The following is a 20,253-nucleotide window of genomic DNA, read 5'->3' on the forward strand; positions in this document are numbered from 1 at the left end:
ACAAAAGGCGTTGGAAAAGATGTATTTGGTTCCAATCCATTATTAACGTTTATAAGTAACCATTTAAAAACGTTAAATAAAACGGTTTTAAAACAACTTAACTAAATGCGGACTATATAATCTGTGTATAGTATATCCTATACAGAAAATAAAACGTTTGTGAAAGATTGCAAACCATGGATAAATTTGACAGTTGAAGTGAAGAAAACCAGGCACGTCAGGGTAGTTTCATGAGACAGCTCAACTGGTTCAACGTCTGCTCATCAACCGCTTTTGACAGGCGATAACTCCGTAACTTACTCCGAACTCTACAGTCTGCTGACAGTTGTTCCGTTACGTAGTCACAGCCGTCTGTTGACCTATAAATAAAACAATTTATCTGACCGACCAAGGCTTTTCGCCCTTCGTAATTTGGTATTTAAGCGAAGCATTCCAATCCCTTGAGAAATGACTTGGGCGCGCATGTTATGAGACAAGAACTATCCGAGTAGCTTCACTCTGTAGTTGTTGTTTCCAAGGGAAGCGGTGCCGAGTTTAGGCTGGGGGTAAGGCGAGGGTAGAAGGTGAACTTGTATTTGATTTTTAGAATTCCCTTACGTTGGTAAATCAAAAAAGAAACTGTATAGGTAGCAGAAAATTACAAATTATTTTGCTGTGAGCAGCTCTCTGACCGAGAGGTTGGTGATTACACAAATAAACTGATACAATTACTGAGATAGACTACTTATGTTTTCAAGTTTGTAAATACAGTAATTTATCTTGGGATAGCTAGAAAAGGATTACCTGCAAGTAAATAGTACACGTCTCAAACGTTAACAAATGCAACTATTTGGCGATTGATGGAGTGTTAAAATATCCAATTACTGTTTTCTTGGCTTGATTTTTTGTTTTGATTTTTTTTTCGCAGTCAAGAATCGGCCATGGCCAGCCTTAAAAACGCTGGAGAAGAGCCGGTTGAACCCCCGAGGTTTATTCAACCTTTGCAGGGAATAATCGCTGTCGAAGGCGGTTGCGTCTGTTTTGAGGCTATCATAACAGGTATAGCAAAAGGTAGCATATGATGACAACCTACAGGTTGACTACCGTAAAACCAAAATGATAATTAATCAAACGCATGCACTTGATTATACCTTTCGTCATCTATAGTTACAATCTTTCTAACTTGTCTGCAAATGTAACTTTCATATTTCAGGTTTACCGACCCCAGACGTGCGATGGTTCCACGGAAACACAGACGTAACAGCGTCCTTGAACTACGAAGTTACTTACGGAACGGACGGGAAAGCTTCTCTCCAAATTCCGGAAATTTTCGATGAAGACGCCGGGCAGTTCACCTGCCAAGCGGTGAATGATCTTGGAGAAGCCTCAAGCACTGCCGAACTCGTTGTACAAAGTATGGAGTTTTTCAATTTACTACCATACAGTAAGCATACCTTGTACGGTTTACTTAAGTCTAGTCAAACTTGTAATTCCGTAGGCATTTTACTCACGCTTTTTGCACAACTGTCTAGCCTCTACCATCCCGCCTGACTTTACTGAACGTCTTGTAAATCTTGAAGCAAAACAAGGTGAAACGGTTCGATTCCAAGTCAAAGCGAGAGGTGTGCCCACTCCACGAGTCAAGTGGTACAGAGAGGTAACTTCCAGTTAGTCCTTTATGTAAATGACACGCAATTTAAAACAACTTTCGCGCTTATAGGCTATAAACATCTGTTTTACTTGTTCAGTGTTCTAAGTTGATTTAAATCAAGTTTTAAAGAAAGATCCTATCAAATTAAACTACAACAGTTTGCATACCCTAAAGGTTTTACAAACTTTACAGCTCTAATTTAGTATCAATAAAAAGTACATTACTATTTAATGAATTATTTTTAGGGTGCCGAAATTCGCAATTCAAACGACTTTCAGATCCGATGCGAGGAGGGTCTGTACAGTCTGACAATTGTCGAAGCGTTTGAAGAAGATACCGGTAGATTTACGGTAACAGCTTCAAACCAAAGTGGTAAAGCCACATCTACCGCTTTGTTGACAGTATCAGGTGCTTATGTATATATCAGAATACTTTCTCAAATGAGTGAAAAAATCTAGTTTTACATAAATCACTAAATGTTTAACCAGTGACCTAAATAAACACCGAGCTCAAATTAAAGATAAAAAATCTCATGCCAAGTCTAAAATATTCTGCCATAATTGCTATTGACTCCCAAAGGTGAGGGATCTGTCACAAGCTCAAACGGTCGCGACAAACCAGTGAGTCAACGTCAATTGCGGATGTCTTCCACTTCAGAGTTGGATGAAAGATCTGCGCTCTTCTCGGCTCATGAATATGACATGCAAAGAAGTTCTTTCGTTAAGGTTTGCCTAAACTCTTATACGTCACGGGCAGCATTCTGTCCATTAAGTACGCCATCGCGCAGAGTGCACAAATAAAATATGATTGTTTGTTACATAGGACGAGAAAAGAAAAGTTACTGTATCAGACAAGACAACAACCCAAACTGCTGTGGAATCATCAGCTAAAGCAAGCACTCAGGATTTTATCGCTACTAAATCGATTTTGAAGCAACCAAGAAAGAAAAGTCCTTCTCCGATTAGAAGCGTCAAGATGAGCCCGCCAATGGTGAGTAACATCACCGGACTCAAAGACGCAGTCTCCAAGAGAAAAAGGAAGCTCAGAGCTTACGCGGTACCATATACTCTTTTACCTACTGTAGGTTCGACGTTCTTCGTCGTCGGAGCGAGTTGGTTCACCGATGAGGAAAGTTCACAGCGTGAAGGCACCTTCGCCTACACCAAAAGCTCAACCGATTCGAAAAGGAGTGGAAGCGCCCTGGAAAACACCGACTCAGGAAGAGGTGAACTTAATTTATTCGCTAGAAAATATTCGTTGTTGTTGGATAGTTTAGTGTCAACATTTCAGTTTTATCAAACGAGAATGATGAGCAAAATATCCTAAAGCAGATTAAATTGCCTAGATTGATCGAAAAGTCTATGCTTGCTGTATTCATTTCATTTGAAATTTTGTTTATTCTTGCCGGTAATAAATCGTGGATCTACTTTGTCATGTACAGATTGACGAAGCATACGCAACACAAGAAATTAGCAAACAGGCGTACGCCAAGCCCGGATCTCTGCGAAAGGTAATACACCAACGCGGACGTACATCTTATAAGCAGGAATCATACAGTCACATGGTCCAGGAACGACGCGAAACAGTTAGCGTTCAACAAGGCCATACAATGATGCAAAAATCACAAGCACAAGAAATGGAATATAACGAGGCTACTGATACCGAGCAGTCCGCTTATCAGCAGGAGATAAGCGATATGCAGAACGCACAGGAACACAAAGCAGTCATGTCTTCTTCACTAACAAGCCATTCAAAAGAGCATGCTACTAAATCATATCTTTCATCGTCATCTTCATCGTCATTTGAAAAGCCACCTGTCGCTAAAAAGGCCCACGTTGCCTTTGAGCAACCCACATCGTCACTTCCGCTTTCCACTGAGGAAGCTAATCACGTCAAACCCATTGCTGGCATTAGACAAGTCACTCCATCATCCGCTGTAGAAAAATACGAGGTCAATGAGGTAAAAGTCTGGACTTCATAGTGAAATTGTATGAAGGTGAAATCTCAAGGTAAACGTACACTATGGTGTATGGAAATAATGTAATGGAAGAAAATATATGATGGTTGCCTATTATTGTGCTTTTACATTAATTTGAACTGATCCGCTTGTAGTGAGATAATTCTATTTCCCACATAATTGCGCTGCTGAGCAAACAAACAGCTGTCGACCGCTTACCACAAAAGCCTTTTCACACTTGATAGCTCGCGTGTCCTTGGCACCTTTTCTATGTGATAAACCCTCATTGACAGGTTTTGCTTTTCACCAAAGTAAAGTTCACTGCACGATGATTCTCACCCTGCAGCTGACATTTTCCTCGTTTTTTTTGTTTTGTATTGTGTGTCGTCATTAAAGCTCTTAAAGGCGACTTTTCGTTGCGAAAGGATCAGGATCAAGATATGCTGACATGACGTAATGTTTCCCAAGTGGCACGCAGACCTATGACATAATCGCTGTTAATAAGCATGCTTATCGATAAAGCTTGGTAAATGTCATTCCAGTTATTGGCAAATAACTTCTGCAGTCTTAATATTGCGTAAGGTCCGTTGCTTTAGCCTAATTCAAGCGGACAAAAGAACTTTCACAACACAGTTTGAAAATAGCTTGTATGTTGCAGTTGAAAGGTAGCATACATAGCAAATTTGGTTTTTGGTATCGTTATATGGTTCTATATGGTTATGTCACATCAAACATATTACTTAATTCTTTTTTAGGATATTGCTGTGTATCCACCTTTTATAAAGACGGGGATGAAAGACATTGAAGTAGTTGAAGGTGAAACCAGTATATTTCAGTGCGAAGTTATGGGGAATCCCACACCAAATATCACCTGGTACCGTGAAGGTGAGTTGTTTTGTCCATTTTAACTCTTTTTTAATTTTAGAGCTGAAAAAAGAAAATTGTTTTCATTTCAGCAAAAGAAAATTAAATGTTCCTTTTCTTTATTACAGGAGCAAAAATTCAAAGCTCACATGATTTTGAAATCAAATTTGATGGACGCGTCACAACTTTGGTCATTTGCGAAACTTACATCGATGATGCTGGATCGTTCACTTGCACCGCATCGAACGAGGCTGGGACCACTTCCTGCACTAACCAGCTTAAGGTATGGCTCTTAACATAGTCTTGCAAAACACTTCATTGTTCTTGCTTCTTGATTCTTGCAAAACACATTGATATAATTAAAAGCCATAAAACTAGAAATATACATTCGCCCATTGCACATAGCCATCTAATTAAAATTGTTCTTATTCAAATAACTAACGTCTAGTTTATGTTTCCAGGTGAAAGTTCCTCAACCGGAAATTAGAACGTACAAGCCAGAGAGGGCTCCATCCGCTTCTGAAACTGAACTTTCAATGACTGATTATGAAGGATTCGAAAGGTGAGAAGAAAAAGACCTACTGGTAGACGAATAGCGTCGATCATTTTACCGACAGCAAAAAAAACAGTTTTTATTTTTCCTCAGCACGGAGTTAGATTTTGTGTCTGGTGTATCGGAAGCGGAATTAACGGACACGGAAATGTTTAAACCAGCTGCGGTATCGCACATGACTGTTGATGGGCAGGAAACCGGATTTGGAGTATCAATTTTATCACCTGTTGCGGAAGAAGGATCAATACCGTCAAAAGCATCCAGACATTCACCCAATCCAACCGCACCAGTCAGCTACCCGAACCCTGAACCGCCTAGATTTATCAAGACACCCTCAAGTATGATGAAACTGGTTGAGGGCGGTTCAATTCGGTTGGAATGCGTCATATCAGGAACGCCACCACCTCGTGTTACTTGGGCGAAGAATGGAGTTATGCTACAAAGTGGCTACCGCTTCAAAATCATTGAAGACCCAAAGACAAGTACTTTACGTATTAATTGAGTGATTCTATATGTAACAATGTCACTATGCGTTTGATTTTAACATTTTAATTAATAACATTCTAGAACTGTACTGCTTGCATATTGGAATGGTGTTTGCTGAAGATATGGGAGAGTATACCATCACTGCTACCAACCAATTTGGATTTATAAGTGGATCAGTTATGCTTATAACAGAAGGTTAGATAGCAAAGCCGTCACACAAGCAAAGAAGCAAATCTTAAAATAAAAAAAAAGATAGTGCAAGCAAATTGCTATATTTTTAAATAAGCAACAATTTTCATAAAAATCCTTTTTTCCTCATAGAGGAATACAAGCAGATTGAGGTACAAGAAGCTCTTGAGCACCAACGTGCGGAAGAAAGCCAACAAGAAAGCGACATAGAAGTATCACAAAGACGAGGACGATTACCACCACGAGGACGTGGAGAAACCCGGTAACTAGAAATTAGCATATTTTTGTAAAATATTTATTTTACTGGTATAACTTAAAGTAATTTCTGGTAGTGGTAGGCTTATGCCTAACATTGAGTTTTCCATGTAGAATTGTTGATAAGTGGACTGAAACCTTTGCACCGAAACGCCAATAACATAGCTCACGTTATTTTTATTTTACAGCGGCAGAGGGCGAACTGTTGGTGTTACTTCACCAGCGTTCAAGTCTCCTGCTGATCTGAGAAAGAAAACTCCAAGTCCGAGCCGAATACTTCGTGAAATGTCATTATCACCTGTCCGCGGGGTGTCACCATCAACCCGATTAGAAGAAGTTGAAACATTGGACATCGAGAAATATTTTAAGTGAGAAAACGCTTTTGCCATGCGATTGAAGCACTCCCAAATGCCACTTAAAACACAACTGAATGACCACTAAATTGTAACAAAACATTTGTGTAACAATGAATTCTTATTAACAGATACATTATTCTGCTAAATCCATTTACCCTGGCTCTAGTGTAATCAGCTTACTGAATGTTTGAGATTTTTCTCGAGTTCTGCTATTTAGTATTATAGAGAAAGATGCAATTTTGTTTTAGCAAACATTAAAAAGTATTAGAATAGGAAGACATTGTACTATTTATGATTTTTTATCAATGTTTTTACCATACCAACTTTAAGGCCCAAATTTCTGATGAGACCAGAAAATCATGAGTGCAACGAAGGTGAAGCAACTCGTATCGATTGTAAGGTGACTGGACGACCATTACCGGACGTGACCTTTTATCAAGATGGTAAGTCTTTAATAGTTACGTTTATTGGAAGACTATTTAGGGTCGATAGTGCCATCTCACGTGCTGGTAGTTTTTATTAAGGTGGAACTGTTGGGCATAAGTTGAGGCGAACACAATCCAAACACCAGATGTTTTTATGACCTAGTGAAAGTAAATTCACTGCGCACTCATAAAGTTCATTTCAATGTGCCCTTATTTTGACATTTATGTCGCAAATAATGTCATACATATTACATAAATAATATCAACGACCGAATATGAAATTTCGATATCAAAGGGATACGTGTAATGGGCGTATAATAACAATAAACGATCAAATGTTTTTTGAAGTGGCCTGAGCACTATGCTCTTGTATTACAACAGTGTCATATTATCCACTGCTTTTGTTTGCCTGCTTTCAACGATTTATCATATCTCGAGTGCGACCTGTTAAGTTGCCAGCTATAGCAATATTTAATGAGCAGAGTTATTAACTGGATATTTTATTCAAACTACCGTTTTCGAGCCGTTGTTTTGAATGTGTTTAAAAATTTATTATTTTGTGAAACGGTAGCCGCTGCCTAATCCAGTAATACATTGAACTGACCTAAGTGAACAAAATGTCCACATCAAACATAATTTAATTTCGTTTGTTTAAGTTTATAGTTTTAGAGATTAAATTTCTAATCTACGTAAGTCGTTATTAAACACAAAGTATAAAAAACTTAGTGATTAGTTAAAACATAACTCCCCCGCAACCAGATAACAGCGCACGTTTTCCAAACGACTAGAAAAATGTTGCCTTTGTATCAAATGTCTGCTAAGAAGGTTTGTTTTGATGGCCGCGTGTACTATTGTAGCTTCCATCGCTACCGTACATTAAAGGGCTTAAGGAATCCATTGTCATCTCCCACACGAACACATACAAGAAATTACTGAAATAGGTCATAATTGTCATTGTTTCAGACGGGACAGGGCGAGCTATATTAGGGTAGGAAATGCTTGTATACGACCGAATTAAGAAAATAGAACTTGCCGTTATCAGTTGTCGAAGCGTGAAGGCGGTTTTTGTTTCTTTCCGGATAATATGGCGCGCTTTTGTTTGTTTGTTGTGTCGTTATCGCAAAGAAATCGTGTAATGATAGCAGAGATTGCTTTCTTGTAATAAAGGTGTTGAACCTCGGGTCAAATTGACAAAAGACAGGTAACGATTGTAGTAATAACTGGTTTGCTGTTGTAGTCTGTTTATAACGTCGATATTGGCATGGGCGAATCTATCTTGGCTTAGGAAAGTGTGAAGACGTGTCTGAACGGATTGTGCCCTAAAGATAATTAATTTGATGTTACGGCGTTAGATATTTTTATCCGTGTGCAATGGAGAGAATATTTACACTACGCAGAGGCTCGGTAAAAGAAAGTAAGTTGTTAACTTCGTTTTAGATAACCAAAAAGTAAATTGTCCCTTTGCATGTTCTCTGTATTCTTTAACTAAGTGCGTAGTAGCATTGCACTCCGTACAAGGTTACTTGTGAATCGTCAGAATTTGCTGTAAACCGCAATGGAAGTTTAATACCCATCCTAAGCAAATCTGTCAATTGAAATGCTAAACAAACCGATACCTGCTGTTATCTTTGCGACTGGTCGCTATTGTGGTAGCGAAAGCAGTGACATCATCGCATTGTACGCACTTTATCTCAAGTGGTAAAAGTTGTGTTTACTTAGAGACTATTCGTCTGATACCTCGAATTTTGAAATATTCAAAAATATAGTAAGTACTTTTCAAACCTCTTGCCACCAAATGAAACCACCTATAGTACAATAGCATAATTTATGAGTAGACCTACATGCGAAGCATCGCCGCTGTTGAAAGCTTTGGCAAAAATGTTGTTATTTGAAATTGTTTTGCAGTGTGTAAGTAAATAGTTTTTAACGAGGTTATATCGCAGCAGGATGTCTATAAAAGTTATCCCTCTTTAAGCTAATTGTGGTTCGCTGTTCTTTACATCCACGCTTTATTTTGTAGTAATTTCAGCGCGGAAATTTGCGTTTAAGTGTGGTCGCAGAAGAAACATTTATTTCTTTTAGCAGCAGGCATGCCTGGGCCAGTTTGGTTAGTTTCAAGTATGGCTTCTCTTGACGAAAATGTTACTAATACAGCCGCCTTGTTATAGAATGGACTAGACTGCGCATAAGGCAGGTTGTATTCACTTTTTAAAAAGACTTTTTAACTGGTAACCAGTACGAATGAAGCAATTTGCTTGTAGTTATGATCCTGTGTACCATGAGAAGCTTTTTAGTTTTGAGATCTGCCAAAATTTATCCACAGTTATAACGGATTCTTTATTGTCTAAAACGACCGACAGCAGCATTAGTAGAAACGGTATCGGTCGAGGTAAAAACAATCATTCTGGTGACAATCGAAAAACAGAGAATGCTAGCAACATTAAAACAGCGTTTGATACTGACCGAAAAAGCCTGAAAGGCGGGACATCTACTATGAAATCTGCTCTAACTGATAAATCCAAACCGTCCCTTATATCTGACGATCATGTTGAGAAATCGTGTTTGTTCTCTGCAATTTCCAGTTCATCCAACTCTGCCATTGACTCGGATTCAGGATACCGGAAATCTGTTTCAGAAGATGAATCCATGTCTAGTTTGTCATCCACCGCCGTCAGGTTTCACGAAGATACGACGCGACCCGTTACCAGGCCAACCACTATGAATCCTGCTTTAGTTAGAAATCGTTTGAGCCAAAATACAACTCTCAACGCCAGCCTTGATCACATCAAGTCACACCAGACCATTCCAGATTCAAACAGCACTCGCGGTCGCACAAATTTGCCGAGGAAAAACGCTACATTACATCAGAGTTCTGCAATTAACAACTTAAAAGATCTCCGAAGTTATATGAAGCAACTTCGCGATAGATCCCCTGTAAAGCTACTGGCATCCCAATATAATACAAACTGCCATGAACGAGAGAAATCTAGTTTTAGCTACTTACAGAAAAAAGGCTGCGGTTCTACGTCATCAAAACGGAATCGGTCTTCATCCCACGACCCTACAACAAACAGAAAACTAGTTCGTTTGAACGCACCTAACATTAACTATGATGCACAAAAGGAAATTCCTAATCACCCTGCTTGGTTGAAAGTAGATGTGTATGTTTGTGTGTCTGTTGCATCCCCAGGCAAGTGTGACAGAAAAGTTTATTTACGAAACCCTATCTATCTTACGAAAGCTTGTGTCAACTACGCGGTTAGCGCGGTCTTTGATCTCGTTATCACTTTGTTTGATTTCATTATTTGACCTGATATGTTATTGGGAGTCACAGATGTGAGAAGCATCTGGTTAAAATTACACTTAAAATTAACAAATTTCAGAGCCACGTTTCACTAAACGGCAAATAAAATAAGATTTGATATATTTTATTTTCTAGGAGCTCAAGTTTATGAGGATTACAGCCACAAAGTGGTGGTCAAAGAAGATGGACTCCGATCCTTAATCATATCTCCAGCAAAGCCAGAGGATAGCGGCGAATACACAATTGTGGCAAAAAGTTCAGCTGGCAAGGCTTTAAGCACCTTGCATCTCACTGTGATTCGTGAGTGAACTGTTAAATATTGGAATTAAACTAGCTTGCTTGATATAAGTGTTATTGTTCGCTAAAGATACACTTAATTATTAGACAGTGCTAATATTTGTATTTAAAGTTCCGTTTTCGAGCCGTACATTCGCATACCGCTAACGCAGTGAACTCGAATTGAATGATGCGCGCAACCCGTTATTATGGCTGCTTTTCAGTTGCCATTTTTCTAACAACTTTGCGCCCGCCTAATGAAGTCGTGTCACGTAAACAAATTTGTGTATTTCACGCAGCTCAAGAAGGTGTAGAACGTCCTCGTATACTCGAGAAACCACAAAGCGTGTCCGTGAAAGAGGGAGACGTGGTTCGACTCGAGGTCTTTGCGGTCGGCAGACCCACTCCTGAAATAGTCTGGCTCAAGGACAACGCATTATTAATACCTGAAAAGCACCCGGACTTGAGGTATTCAGGTTTTGAATGGCAAAGGAGTTTTTAAGTAGCCCGTCGTGATACTTTTTGTCTAAATGGGAAAGCGTTTCCCGCCGTGGGAAATGCTGTAAAACTTATCATGTGCTCATTTTAATGTCCCTGCAAAACCAATTTTAGCGAGATACTTTAATCCATAACGTAGAAACCATAGCAAAGATAACTGCTAAAATACCTGATTAAAAAGAAAAACAGCGAAATGATTATTGTTTCAAATGAAATCTGTTACCTTGCTAATGAACGCAAACCATACTAGAATCGAGGGAGTGGACGGACATGGATTACTGACAATTGAAAGCGCTTCGAAGAACTTTCACGATGCTTGGTATACGGCCACTGCTGTAAACAAAGCTGGCCGGGATTTATCTCGCTGCAAGGTCAACGTTGAAAGAAAAGATGTCAAGCCCGAACCGGACAGGAAGCTCTATATCCCGAAATTGAAGAAACCGCAAGTGATTGAATTGTCCCCAGAAAGGGCAGACTTGCGCAAGGTATCGTCGTCAGTCATTAGACCCATTACTACACTTGTTATTAACCATCGGTGATTAACCAATGGAGTCACCATGGCCAGTCACCAAATATCGAAATAACGAGCAGCTATCACCTAAACCCATCAAATTTTGTTTTGTTAGTTGGAAAATTTCGACGAGACGGATTTGTACAACAACAGTCTGATGCAAAAGCCGCGCTTCAAGAAGAAACTTGTATCCCAGAAACAGAAAGTTCTCGGTGCCGTCCATTTTGAATGCCACATTGTACCGATTGGAGACCCGACGTTAAAGGTATGACCATTAATTTTAATCCAGAGCTGCAAAATACTTTAAAAGGCGTACAATAAATCATTATCTCATACCTCATTGGATGTGGCTATTGCTTACAAGTTACATCGTCGACCACAAAGCTGAAAATACTATATGTTGCTTTCACAGATTGAATGGCTTCTGGATGGAAAGCCTTTGGAATACGCGAACCGGATTATGGAAGTATTCGAGTTTGGTTACGCAGCTTTGGATATAAGCGCAGTTTATCCTAGAGATACCGGTAAGACACGTATGCTTAGGTATTATGAGATCAACTCTTTTGTTTCTCAGTAATATTACAGGGTAACTCGCTAATGTGATGATTGCCGTGTTCTACACCCCATAGGACGATAAATACGGTAAATATTTTACGCAGGTGTGATAAGTTGTCGCGCCACCAACGCTCACGGTCAAGTTCAAACCTCTTGCACATTAATTGTCAAAGAGGAACGTGGACTCGTCGAGTCGACTCAACTTCACGACACGGCCATGCTGGAAAAGATTAAAACAACTGAGAGACAGAGGCAGCAGGTATCTAATATCCATGGAGGGTTTTTGATTTGAATTTTTATCTAATGTTTTAATTTTGTTTGTTTTATTTATAAACGTATCTTCTATCGTGCAACCTGCTGGACAGCACAGCGAAAACTCGTTTCATTGAAGGAGTGTTTCACTGACACTGTTTTTTTGCTGTAGGTCTCACTGGCTCACGTGTCTCATATAACTGAGGATGAGGAGGAAACAGCTCCACCTAAGATCCTCCTTGAACCAGAGCCGGTACGGGTCCAGGAAGGGGAACCAGCCAGGTTTAGGTGCCGTGTTGTGGGACACCCAATTCCTAAAGTGGATTGGTATTTGAACAAACAAGCCATTCGACCAAGCAAAAGGTATTATAACCTCCCATGTGCCTACATAGACTGTATAGCCTAGTTCATAGCGTTTTTGAAAATTGCTTGATTTTCTGCACCAGTTTGTCAAATCTGATTGAAGTATATCATCTGGAGATACTTGAAAATCCCTGCATTTGGCTTTTTTCTTGTATACGTGAAACTGACCTTATAGTATACATCTATTGCAGATTCCGTATATGGTACGATGGAATCTATTATTTTGAGATTCTGACTGTTCGTGGCTACGATCACGGTGAAGTGCGCATGGTCGCTGAGAACAAATTAGGACGTGAAGAATTCAAAACTACCATTGAAGTGTACCAGGCTGAGGATTTGCGATCCGTCTTGCATAAAAGTGAAGCTAAACCCGCAAGTGCTGTCACAGGAAAAATCAGAATAGATACGACCGCTCTCAAGCAATATTGCATCACACGTAATGTTGAGGAACAATACAAAGGTAAATCGATTTGATTTATTGCTCTTTTTATTTATTATTTTGTGTTGTATTACATTATTTGTTGCTTTATGTTTTATTGTTCACTTGCTTTACGTAATTGCTTCGTTTTAATATCATTGACGGATTAAATTGCAATGGGAGAAGTATGCAAAATATTTTACAACGATTTTGCAGAAGAAAGAGGCCGTCACATGGTACCCCTTCGCGAAGTGGAAAAACCGATTGCTGGAATTAAAAAGATGAAAAAGGTGGAAAGACACGAGGAACTTCAATCAAAGTTCTCCAAACTTTCCGAGGAAGAAAGGATGTTGAACACACTGGACGCAGACAAGAAAAAGGTAATATTCAGCTTAACATCAGTCACTTGCCAGTCACTGGTAACATGAGAATTTAAGTTTATTTATATGTCACGGCTTGCTATGACTTTTCAACTGAATAAACCCGTAGGCGGTGAAGCGTGACAGAGGGTACGAAACGTTTATTCGAAAAACAAAAGATGACCTTTTGCACTGGGAAAAGCCGAAACGGGCTGAAAAGGAGAAAGTTCCGTGGCTTGAAAGACCGCGCGAGAAACTTCCCGCTCCTTTCCAAACCAAGGTTTTAAGTCACGTCTGAGCATGATTTGTCCACTAAAACTCACCAGTCTTTCACGGCGCATGTCAACGTGCAATGTTGCGTTGATCGTGCTTATTGTCATACATGTTCTTCGACGTCATATCCCGTAATGATGCTTATAGCGATTTTACACTCAGTGATTGAATACCGGATTTTCACAACACTTTTCAATTAATTGTCAGTATGTTTAATGGTTTGGCTTCACCATACTGATTACTGCTTTTGACTTCACGTCCATACAAGAACATTTGCATGTCGAACCACTGGCAGATATTCACTGTCTACTTTTCTCGATATCAGGCTTATTAGATTTTGTTTCAATACAGCCAGGGGAAGCTGCGCCCAACATGGAAGCGCCTGTTGTACTTGAACGTGTTCGTAATTTGACGATTGCAAGCGGTGAAGTTGCGAGGTTCAGGGTTCGATTCCATGCAATGCCGGAACCGGACATTTCTTGGTACAGAAATGAAATCAGACTGGAAAAATCGGAACAAGTTGGATGGTTCTTTCCGGAGGTACCTTTTTTAGACCAAATCGTTTTTCTTTATAGCAATATTTTGAAAAACGTGATGATCATCGGCAAAAAGTTCAAAATATTTAAACACAGTTTTCCCTATTTTAGGACAAAGTCTGCGAGCTCTACATTCGTGACGTCAGTCCTGATGATTCTGGATCTATTTCCGTTCGAATCGTAAACCCCGCTGGACAGGCGGGGAGCCAAGGATTTTTACTAGTGCAAGGTATAATGCGCAAGCAATGTTTGACTAGTATACATTTTGCCTTACATTTGTGTTTTTGTTGATGACACTTTATGCTCTTTGTTTTTTTGCTTCGCTCTTCATTCTTTTCTTTCATCTTCTTAACCCTGCACAGAAGCCTCTGAGGCTATCTACTTTTCGGAACCTTTAAGCGATGTTACCGCAAAGGAACACGACAAATCGGCCATTTTTGAATGTCGCTTGTCGAGCGTTGGGATTCGTGCGCAGTGGCGCTACCGTGCGGATTCCAATCAGCTTGAAGAAGACGTTTTGCACGAAGGGACCAAGTACCAGTTTCGTGCGGAAGGCCTTAGCCACTTTCTTCGTATCACTAACATTAAAATGGCTGACGCCGGGGAATATTCTTGTGTGGTAGTTGATGACGTATCAGCTGAAGTTAGAACAACAGCAAAGCTTATCGTAACCGGTACATTGTCTTTTCTACAACTTCAATTCTTTTTTCTCTGTTGTTACTGTTCTTAAACTATAGTCGGTCACGTCACAGTGCCATTCAAATAACAAGCTCCTGTGCTAGAGTTCGGGCAACTTTGTTCATAGCCATCGTTATTTTTTGCGTGCAGGTATCCCTAAGGATATTGTGTCCGGTTTGCAGGACCAAGTTGTACGAGAAAGTGAATCATGTCACTTCAACGTGGTCGTTTCGCACGAAAACGTTGGCGGAAGTTGGTTTAAAGACGGTGCCGAAATTGAAGTAAGTCAACAGGCATATTCGTCAATGCAAAGGAAATATAAAGCCGTCTTGGTGAACTTATCTTTGTTTAGATAATTAATACTTTCTTTAGCGCTTTCTGACTCAAATCCAGGACCTGTGACCGCAAGATTACTCACAGAGCTATAATTGCTTGTTTACCAGCACGAAGATATAATTTATACCCTCTGTGTTTTGTTTTATACGCCTTATATGTATTTTTATTTTTTTATTTTTTCAGTCAAGCAAGAAGTATCACATCAACGAATCTGGAACAAAACGATTGTTGACCATCACTGACTCGAGGTTACATGATGAAGGAGTGTATGAATATCGATACAATGACACCTCGTCTTCTGCCAAACTCATGATCCAAGGTTCGCTTGCGAAAATCATTTCAATCTTTTCATTACACTAAAACAGTTTTTTATTTCCTGTAGGCCAGTCACCAAAGTCAAAAGTACCGTAATGTACTGGACTGATTAACTTTTTTTATCTATCCAGCAATGAATGTCAGTGTGGTCAAACCGCTGAAAGATCAGGAGGTTTTTGCAGGCGATGTTGCAACACTCGAAACAAAGGTATCAAGAAATGACGCGATTGGGACATGGACACACAATGATCAACTTATTACCAGCTCAGACAGGTTTAATATCATAGCTAAGTTTTCTCTTAAACTTAGCTGCAACGTTATACCAGCTTCTGACCTTTTGCTTTCAGATTGATAGTTGCGTCCGATTTGAGCAAACATTTACTTATCATCGAGAATTGCTTGAAGAAAGATGCGGGAAAATACGTCTTCACTGCTGGAAACTCAAGCACATCTACAACGCTGCGTGTCAGAGGTAAATCTAGGTTTTTTGTAAATCTGTAATTTAGGTCATATTTTTACATACCTGCACTTCTTGACAATTTTAACTTGTTTAATTTAAACTTAAGACGTCAGCATTACCCACGGTATCAAGGATACTCGAGTTCTTGAATCGAACGCAGCAAACTTCAGTTGTAAGCTTCATCAGAAGAATTACATAAATGGAAAATGGCTACATAACGGAATTGAAATCAAATCGGACAGTCAAAAACACACCATTCAAACTGACGGCGCCACACAGCGCTTGATAATTCACAACGTCACTTCTAAAGACGGTGGTGAGTATTCTTACGTCACAGGTAGCCAGTCATCTACTCAAGCAATCCTCAACGTCACTTCGTTGGAAATTACCGAACCGCTTCATGACGTAACGGACGCAGAAACTACAGCTGTTAAGCTAACTCTTGCCCTGTCACATGATGACGCGCTCGGGCAGTGGTACAAAAATGGCCACAGACTGGAGGTATATTTTGCAGTATTTAAATGCAAAATTTCACTGTAATTTTTCAATCAGCTTATGCATGTCAAATTTCGAAATATGTCATTAAAATATTTCACCATGTTTAACAACTTGATGAACTACGTCATTTCCAGGCTTCCAGCAACTGTGTGCCATTGGTTGATGGAAAATACCGGATTTTGATGATTCGTTCGCTTTCTATTGACGATCAAGGAAAATACGAATTCGAGGCGGGAGATAAATCCAGTGCAGCAAGTCTCACTGTGCAAGGTAACATCCCAGCTATTTACAGTATTTTCATGAAAAACAAAAGTGGTGAAAATGATATTTAGTAACAATAATCAATAATTTTTTCACGAATTGACAATAAATTACGTTTGTGTTATTTAAAACCAGTATTGTTTTATGAACCAATAGTTCTTTTTTATTACCCAAATAATAAACTAAAAATGCTTTTTAAAATTTTAGCTGTGTTAATATATTGCTTGATAATAACAAAAAGCATAAGAACCAAACCAGGCTGGATGTTAGTATCAAACGGTTATCAAGATCGTATTTTACTCTTCGCAGGAGCTCAAATCACGCAACCTCTTCAAGATGCCAATGTTCAGGAAATGGATACCACTGTCTTACAGTGTCAAGTTGCTCGCGAAGGAATTCAGGGTATGTGGAAAAAGAACGGCAAAGTGCTTGATGCTGATTACACTCAGCGTTATCAGAGCATATCCGAAGGGCGAACCCACAAGCTGATCATTAATGACACGTCGAAGACTGATGCTGCTACCTACAGCTTCCAAGTTGGCAGTGCTTCCACGGAAGCCAAAGTAAAAGTAGCTGGTAAATTTTGCCTTCTAACTTTTCTCTCCCTGTGTGAATTTTTTTGCATTTATAATTGCTATTAACAACAAATTAATTACAAATTGGAGCGAATGTTTGTAGGAATCAAATTTTCGAAAGGGCTTCGTAACATCACTGCCGCTGACGGAAGTGACGTTCAATTTGTTACGGAAATCGCAAACAAGGAAGTGCGAAACGTGAAATGGGAACGAAATGGAGTCACAATTGTGCCCGATAACGTACAATACAGCATCAAAGAAGAATGTCAACGCTATACTCTGACCGTGCACAAAGCCAGCAAGAAAGATGAGTCGGCTTACAGCTGTGTAGCTGGATCTGCAAAGACCAGCGCGCGACTCTACATTGAAGGTATAGTGATTACTTAAACATGTTTATTTAAAGCTACAGTTGAAACTGCTTCTGTTTGATGTTTTTAGCGGTCAGCATAACTCGTCCACTAACCCAAGTTCGAGCAATGGAACGAAGAGCTTTTGAACTTGTAGCTGAGGTCAGCAATGCTAACATGAAAGGAAATTGGACAAAAAATGGAGTACTTGCGGAGGAAAGCGACCGCGTTCAAGTAATTGCGTTTGCGCTTTAATGGCTACTTGGGTTGTTACAGAAAGATACTTAATCAAAATCAAAATAGCTAATAATAGCGACAATTGGTATTTAGCATCGGTGGTTATCGTTCTGTTTACCCTTATTAGCCGTTACCAGTACGTGATGTGTATTGCAGATATTCTTCAACGTTTTTTTTTCAGATCGCCCACAAAGGACGAGTGCACAAGCTTATCGTCAACAGCTCGGTACCGGATGATTCCGGTTTATACCAGTTTGCTGTCGGAAGTTCAAAAACAGCCACCAAGGTGGTTGTAGAAAAAGTCCACCTTCTGTCCGGCATGCAAGATGTCGTAGTAAAGGAAACTCAAAACGCCGTTTTTGAGTGTAAGGTCTCACACTCTGATGTACCTACTGGCATGTGTGCATGGACTAAAAACGGACAACCATTGAAAGTAAGTCTAAGACCCTTGCCCGTACAGTATCTTGCCCCATACAACGAGAGCGGTAAACAGCGAAAGAATTGCTTACATTGCAGTGATTCAGTTTCAGATTTTACGAATTCTGTATCATGTTCTTCAAACTTATAACGTGTCCTGTATTTAAACAGGCCGGAGATAACGTCTCTCTCGCTGCTGATGGACAAATCCACAGACTCACCGTTCGATCCTGTACCATGGAGGATGCAGGGATATATGCATTTACCACTGGCTCCGATACATGCAAGGCGCAATTAGACGTAAAAGGTATGATTTTGGCGCAATCCCCTCCCCTTAAACCCGAAGAATAGGCTTCATTGCACGGTTATAGAATAACATAAAGATACAAGATAACTTAATTTGTAAGATGAGCGACATTGCTATAGCGTCTATATTTCAGTTCAAGCCAGGCCAAACTTAATCCGTTATCTTCACAGTTGTCAAGATCGTAAAACAACTTCCAAAGACTGTGAAGGCAACGTCGCACGAGGCAGCTGTTCTCGAGTGTGAGGTTGACGCACCAGGAATTGCCGCCTATTGGACAAAGGACAAAAAGCGCATAGACAGTAGCGAACGAGGTCTGAAATACGAGGTTACGTCGCATGACGTCACCCACAAATTAAGGGTGAAGGATTTAACAACGGGCGATGCTGGCGAATACGCCTTCGTTGCTGGCAGCGGAAAATGCGTCACCACTCTTTACGTAGAAGGTTAGTGTCGTTAGCAGAACTCAAATTCCTATTCTTACGTGTCATAGGTTACCGTTCATTATGTGTGCATCAATTATTCACAAGCTTGATAATGATATGTCACTTGCTAAAGTAATTTTTACACCTGGAGCTTTTCTTAAACTATGATTACTGTATATCTAATCTGACCTTTGTAACAATGTACGGTCGGCCGATGGGATACAATGACATGTCACAGGGCAAAGGCAACTACGATGATTTGGACCTGTAGGTCGCAATTTTTACACACTTGTTGTTCTTCAGTTGCCGCTGTTGAAATAACCAAATCGATAAAAAACGTCGAAGTTGTTGAGAACAAGCGCACCACTTTGGAATTTCAAGTCAACAAACCAAATGTGACCGCAAAATGGTACAAAAACGGTATACAGATCGACCTCATGAAAGAAGCACGGTGAGTTTTGTGGCGCGTGGAAGTCGTAGAAAGCATAACGTGTAGCAAGGTATTCGTTTCCGGAGAAACATTTGCCATTAGCTATCTTAACACTAGAAGGATAGATACTTACATCTTTCATCTTTCAAATACCGTAATGCGCACACCATTAAAATTAAGTGCTTACAATGTTTTTATCCCCTTTCTGTAATATGCTGTAGTTACTGACAGCAATGTTATCTCAGTAGCCCATATAGATAAAGCAGAACTATGTCTTGTACGTTTGTGCGTTCGGCCAGAAATCATTTGTGCCAACACATTTCGCTCTCCGTTTATTACGAATGGGCTTTGAACAGCAAATAACCGCAGAGCAGCCAGACATACAATAGGATGACCTATTTGCTTTAAAACCAACCGCAGTAAGAATAGCAATGACGGGTTGTAAATTAATGTTGAGTAATTGTTTTGCAATCTAATTGCGCAGGCTAGACAAAGGCCGTTGTCCCAAAGAGCTGTAAGATCGTCAAAGTAAGCAAATAATATCAGGCAATATGACAATACTCGTACTGTCAGCCGAATGTCCCGTATGTGCACATAGGTGGATGTGTAAACAAGATATACCCGTAATAACTTTATGGCAATAAAACTTCCCTTTAAGAGTAATTTTCCCTGAACCGAGGCTTTATTAGTAACTATGCGGGTAATATGGTGTTGTTTTTGACCAAGACTAGTTTACTGAGATGAATACTGCTCGCCAAAACGCAAGCTGTAATTTTTTGTTCCATTGGTTATTTGTTTGTTCCTCCCATGCAATACTGCAGTCAATAATTTGTTTCAGTAGTGATCAAACTTAAGGAACAGTTACTTTAATATGTAGTTAGCTGATTCATGTACACACATTTAGTGTGGC

General features: G+C 39.7%; 1 protein-coding gene across 1 annotated transcript in view; it reads left to right on the forward strand.

Annotated features, from left to right (window-relative positions):
* Positions 1 to 419: 419 nt before the first annotated feature.
* The window catches only part of LOC143469156 (titin-like), a 132,671-nt gene continuing 112,837 nt past the window's right edge, over positions 420 to 20,253 (forward strand). The window contains exons 1-43 of the mRNA XM_076966738.1: positions 420 to 677; positions 908 to 1,038; positions 1,193 to 1,393; positions 1,512 to 1,636; positions 1,876 to 2,038; positions 2,210 to 2,355; positions 2,453 to 2,620; positions 2,715 to 2,855; positions 3,072 to 3,590; positions 4,343 to 4,472; positions 4,580 to 4,734; positions 4,913 to 5,013; positions 5,098 to 5,486; positions 5,572 to 5,685; positions 5,812 to 5,941; positions 6,123 to 6,302; positions 6,621 to 6,733; positions 10,155 to 10,319; positions 10,595 to 10,763; positions 11,044 to 11,278; positions 11,420 to 11,569; positions 11,717 to 11,828; positions 11,964 to 12,118; positions 12,284 to 12,474; positions 12,666 to 12,934; positions 13,109 to 13,272; positions 13,382 to 13,531; positions 13,876 to 14,064; positions 14,172 to 14,289; positions 14,423 to 14,734; positions 14,889 to 15,019; positions 15,258 to 15,393; positions 15,521 to 15,662; positions 15,737 to 15,861; positions 15,956 to 16,350; positions 16,482 to 16,617; positions 16,918 to 17,184; positions 17,287 to 17,553; positions 17,622 to 17,764; positions 17,949 to 18,200; positions 18,356 to 18,491; positions 18,662 to 18,934; positions 19,217 to 19,364. Of these exons, the coding sequence (XP_076822853.1) occupies positions 921 to 1,038; positions 1,193 to 1,393; positions 1,512 to 1,636; positions 1,876 to 2,038; positions 2,210 to 2,355; positions 2,453 to 2,620; positions 2,715 to 2,855; positions 3,072 to 3,590; positions 4,343 to 4,472; positions 4,580 to 4,734; positions 4,913 to 5,013; positions 5,098 to 5,486; positions 5,572 to 5,685; positions 5,812 to 5,941; positions 6,123 to 6,302; positions 6,621 to 6,733; positions 10,155 to 10,319; positions 10,595 to 10,763; positions 11,044 to 11,278; positions 11,420 to 11,569; positions 11,717 to 11,828; positions 11,964 to 12,118; positions 12,284 to 12,474; positions 12,666 to 12,934; positions 13,109 to 13,272; positions 13,382 to 13,531; positions 13,876 to 14,064; positions 14,172 to 14,289; positions 14,423 to 14,734; positions 14,889 to 15,019; positions 15,258 to 15,393; positions 15,521 to 15,662; positions 15,737 to 15,861; positions 15,956 to 16,350; positions 16,482 to 16,617; positions 16,918 to 17,184; positions 17,287 to 17,553; positions 17,622 to 17,764; positions 17,949 to 18,200; positions 18,356 to 18,491; positions 18,662 to 18,934; positions 19,217 to 19,364 (7,823 nt within the window). The 5' untranslated portion in view covers positions 420 to 677; positions 908 to 920. The remainder of the gene's footprint in view (positions 678 to 907; positions 1,039 to 1,192; positions 1,394 to 1,511; positions 1,637 to 1,875; positions 2,039 to 2,209; positions 2,356 to 2,452; positions 2,621 to 2,714; positions 2,856 to 3,071; positions 3,591 to 4,342; positions 4,473 to 4,579; positions 4,735 to 4,912; positions 5,014 to 5,097; positions 5,487 to 5,571; positions 5,686 to 5,811; positions 5,942 to 6,122; positions 6,303 to 6,620; positions 6,734 to 10,154; positions 10,320 to 10,594; positions 10,764 to 11,043; positions 11,279 to 11,419; positions 11,570 to 11,716; positions 11,829 to 11,963; positions 12,119 to 12,283; positions 12,475 to 12,665; positions 12,935 to 13,108; positions 13,273 to 13,381; positions 13,532 to 13,875; positions 14,065 to 14,171; positions 14,290 to 14,422; positions 14,735 to 14,888; positions 15,020 to 15,257; positions 15,394 to 15,520; positions 15,663 to 15,736; positions 15,862 to 15,955; positions 16,351 to 16,481; positions 16,618 to 16,917; positions 17,185 to 17,286; positions 17,554 to 17,621; positions 17,765 to 17,948; positions 18,201 to 18,355; positions 18,492 to 18,661; positions 18,935 to 19,216; positions 19,365 to 20,253) is intronic.

Source organism: Clavelina lepadiformis, chromosome 8, assembly GCF_947623445.1.
Source record: "Clavelina lepadiformis chromosome 8, kaClaLepa1.1, whole genome shotgun sequence".
NCBI lineage: Eukaryota > Metazoa > Chordata > Ascidiacea > Aplousobranchia > Clavelinidae > Clavelina > Clavelina lepadiformis.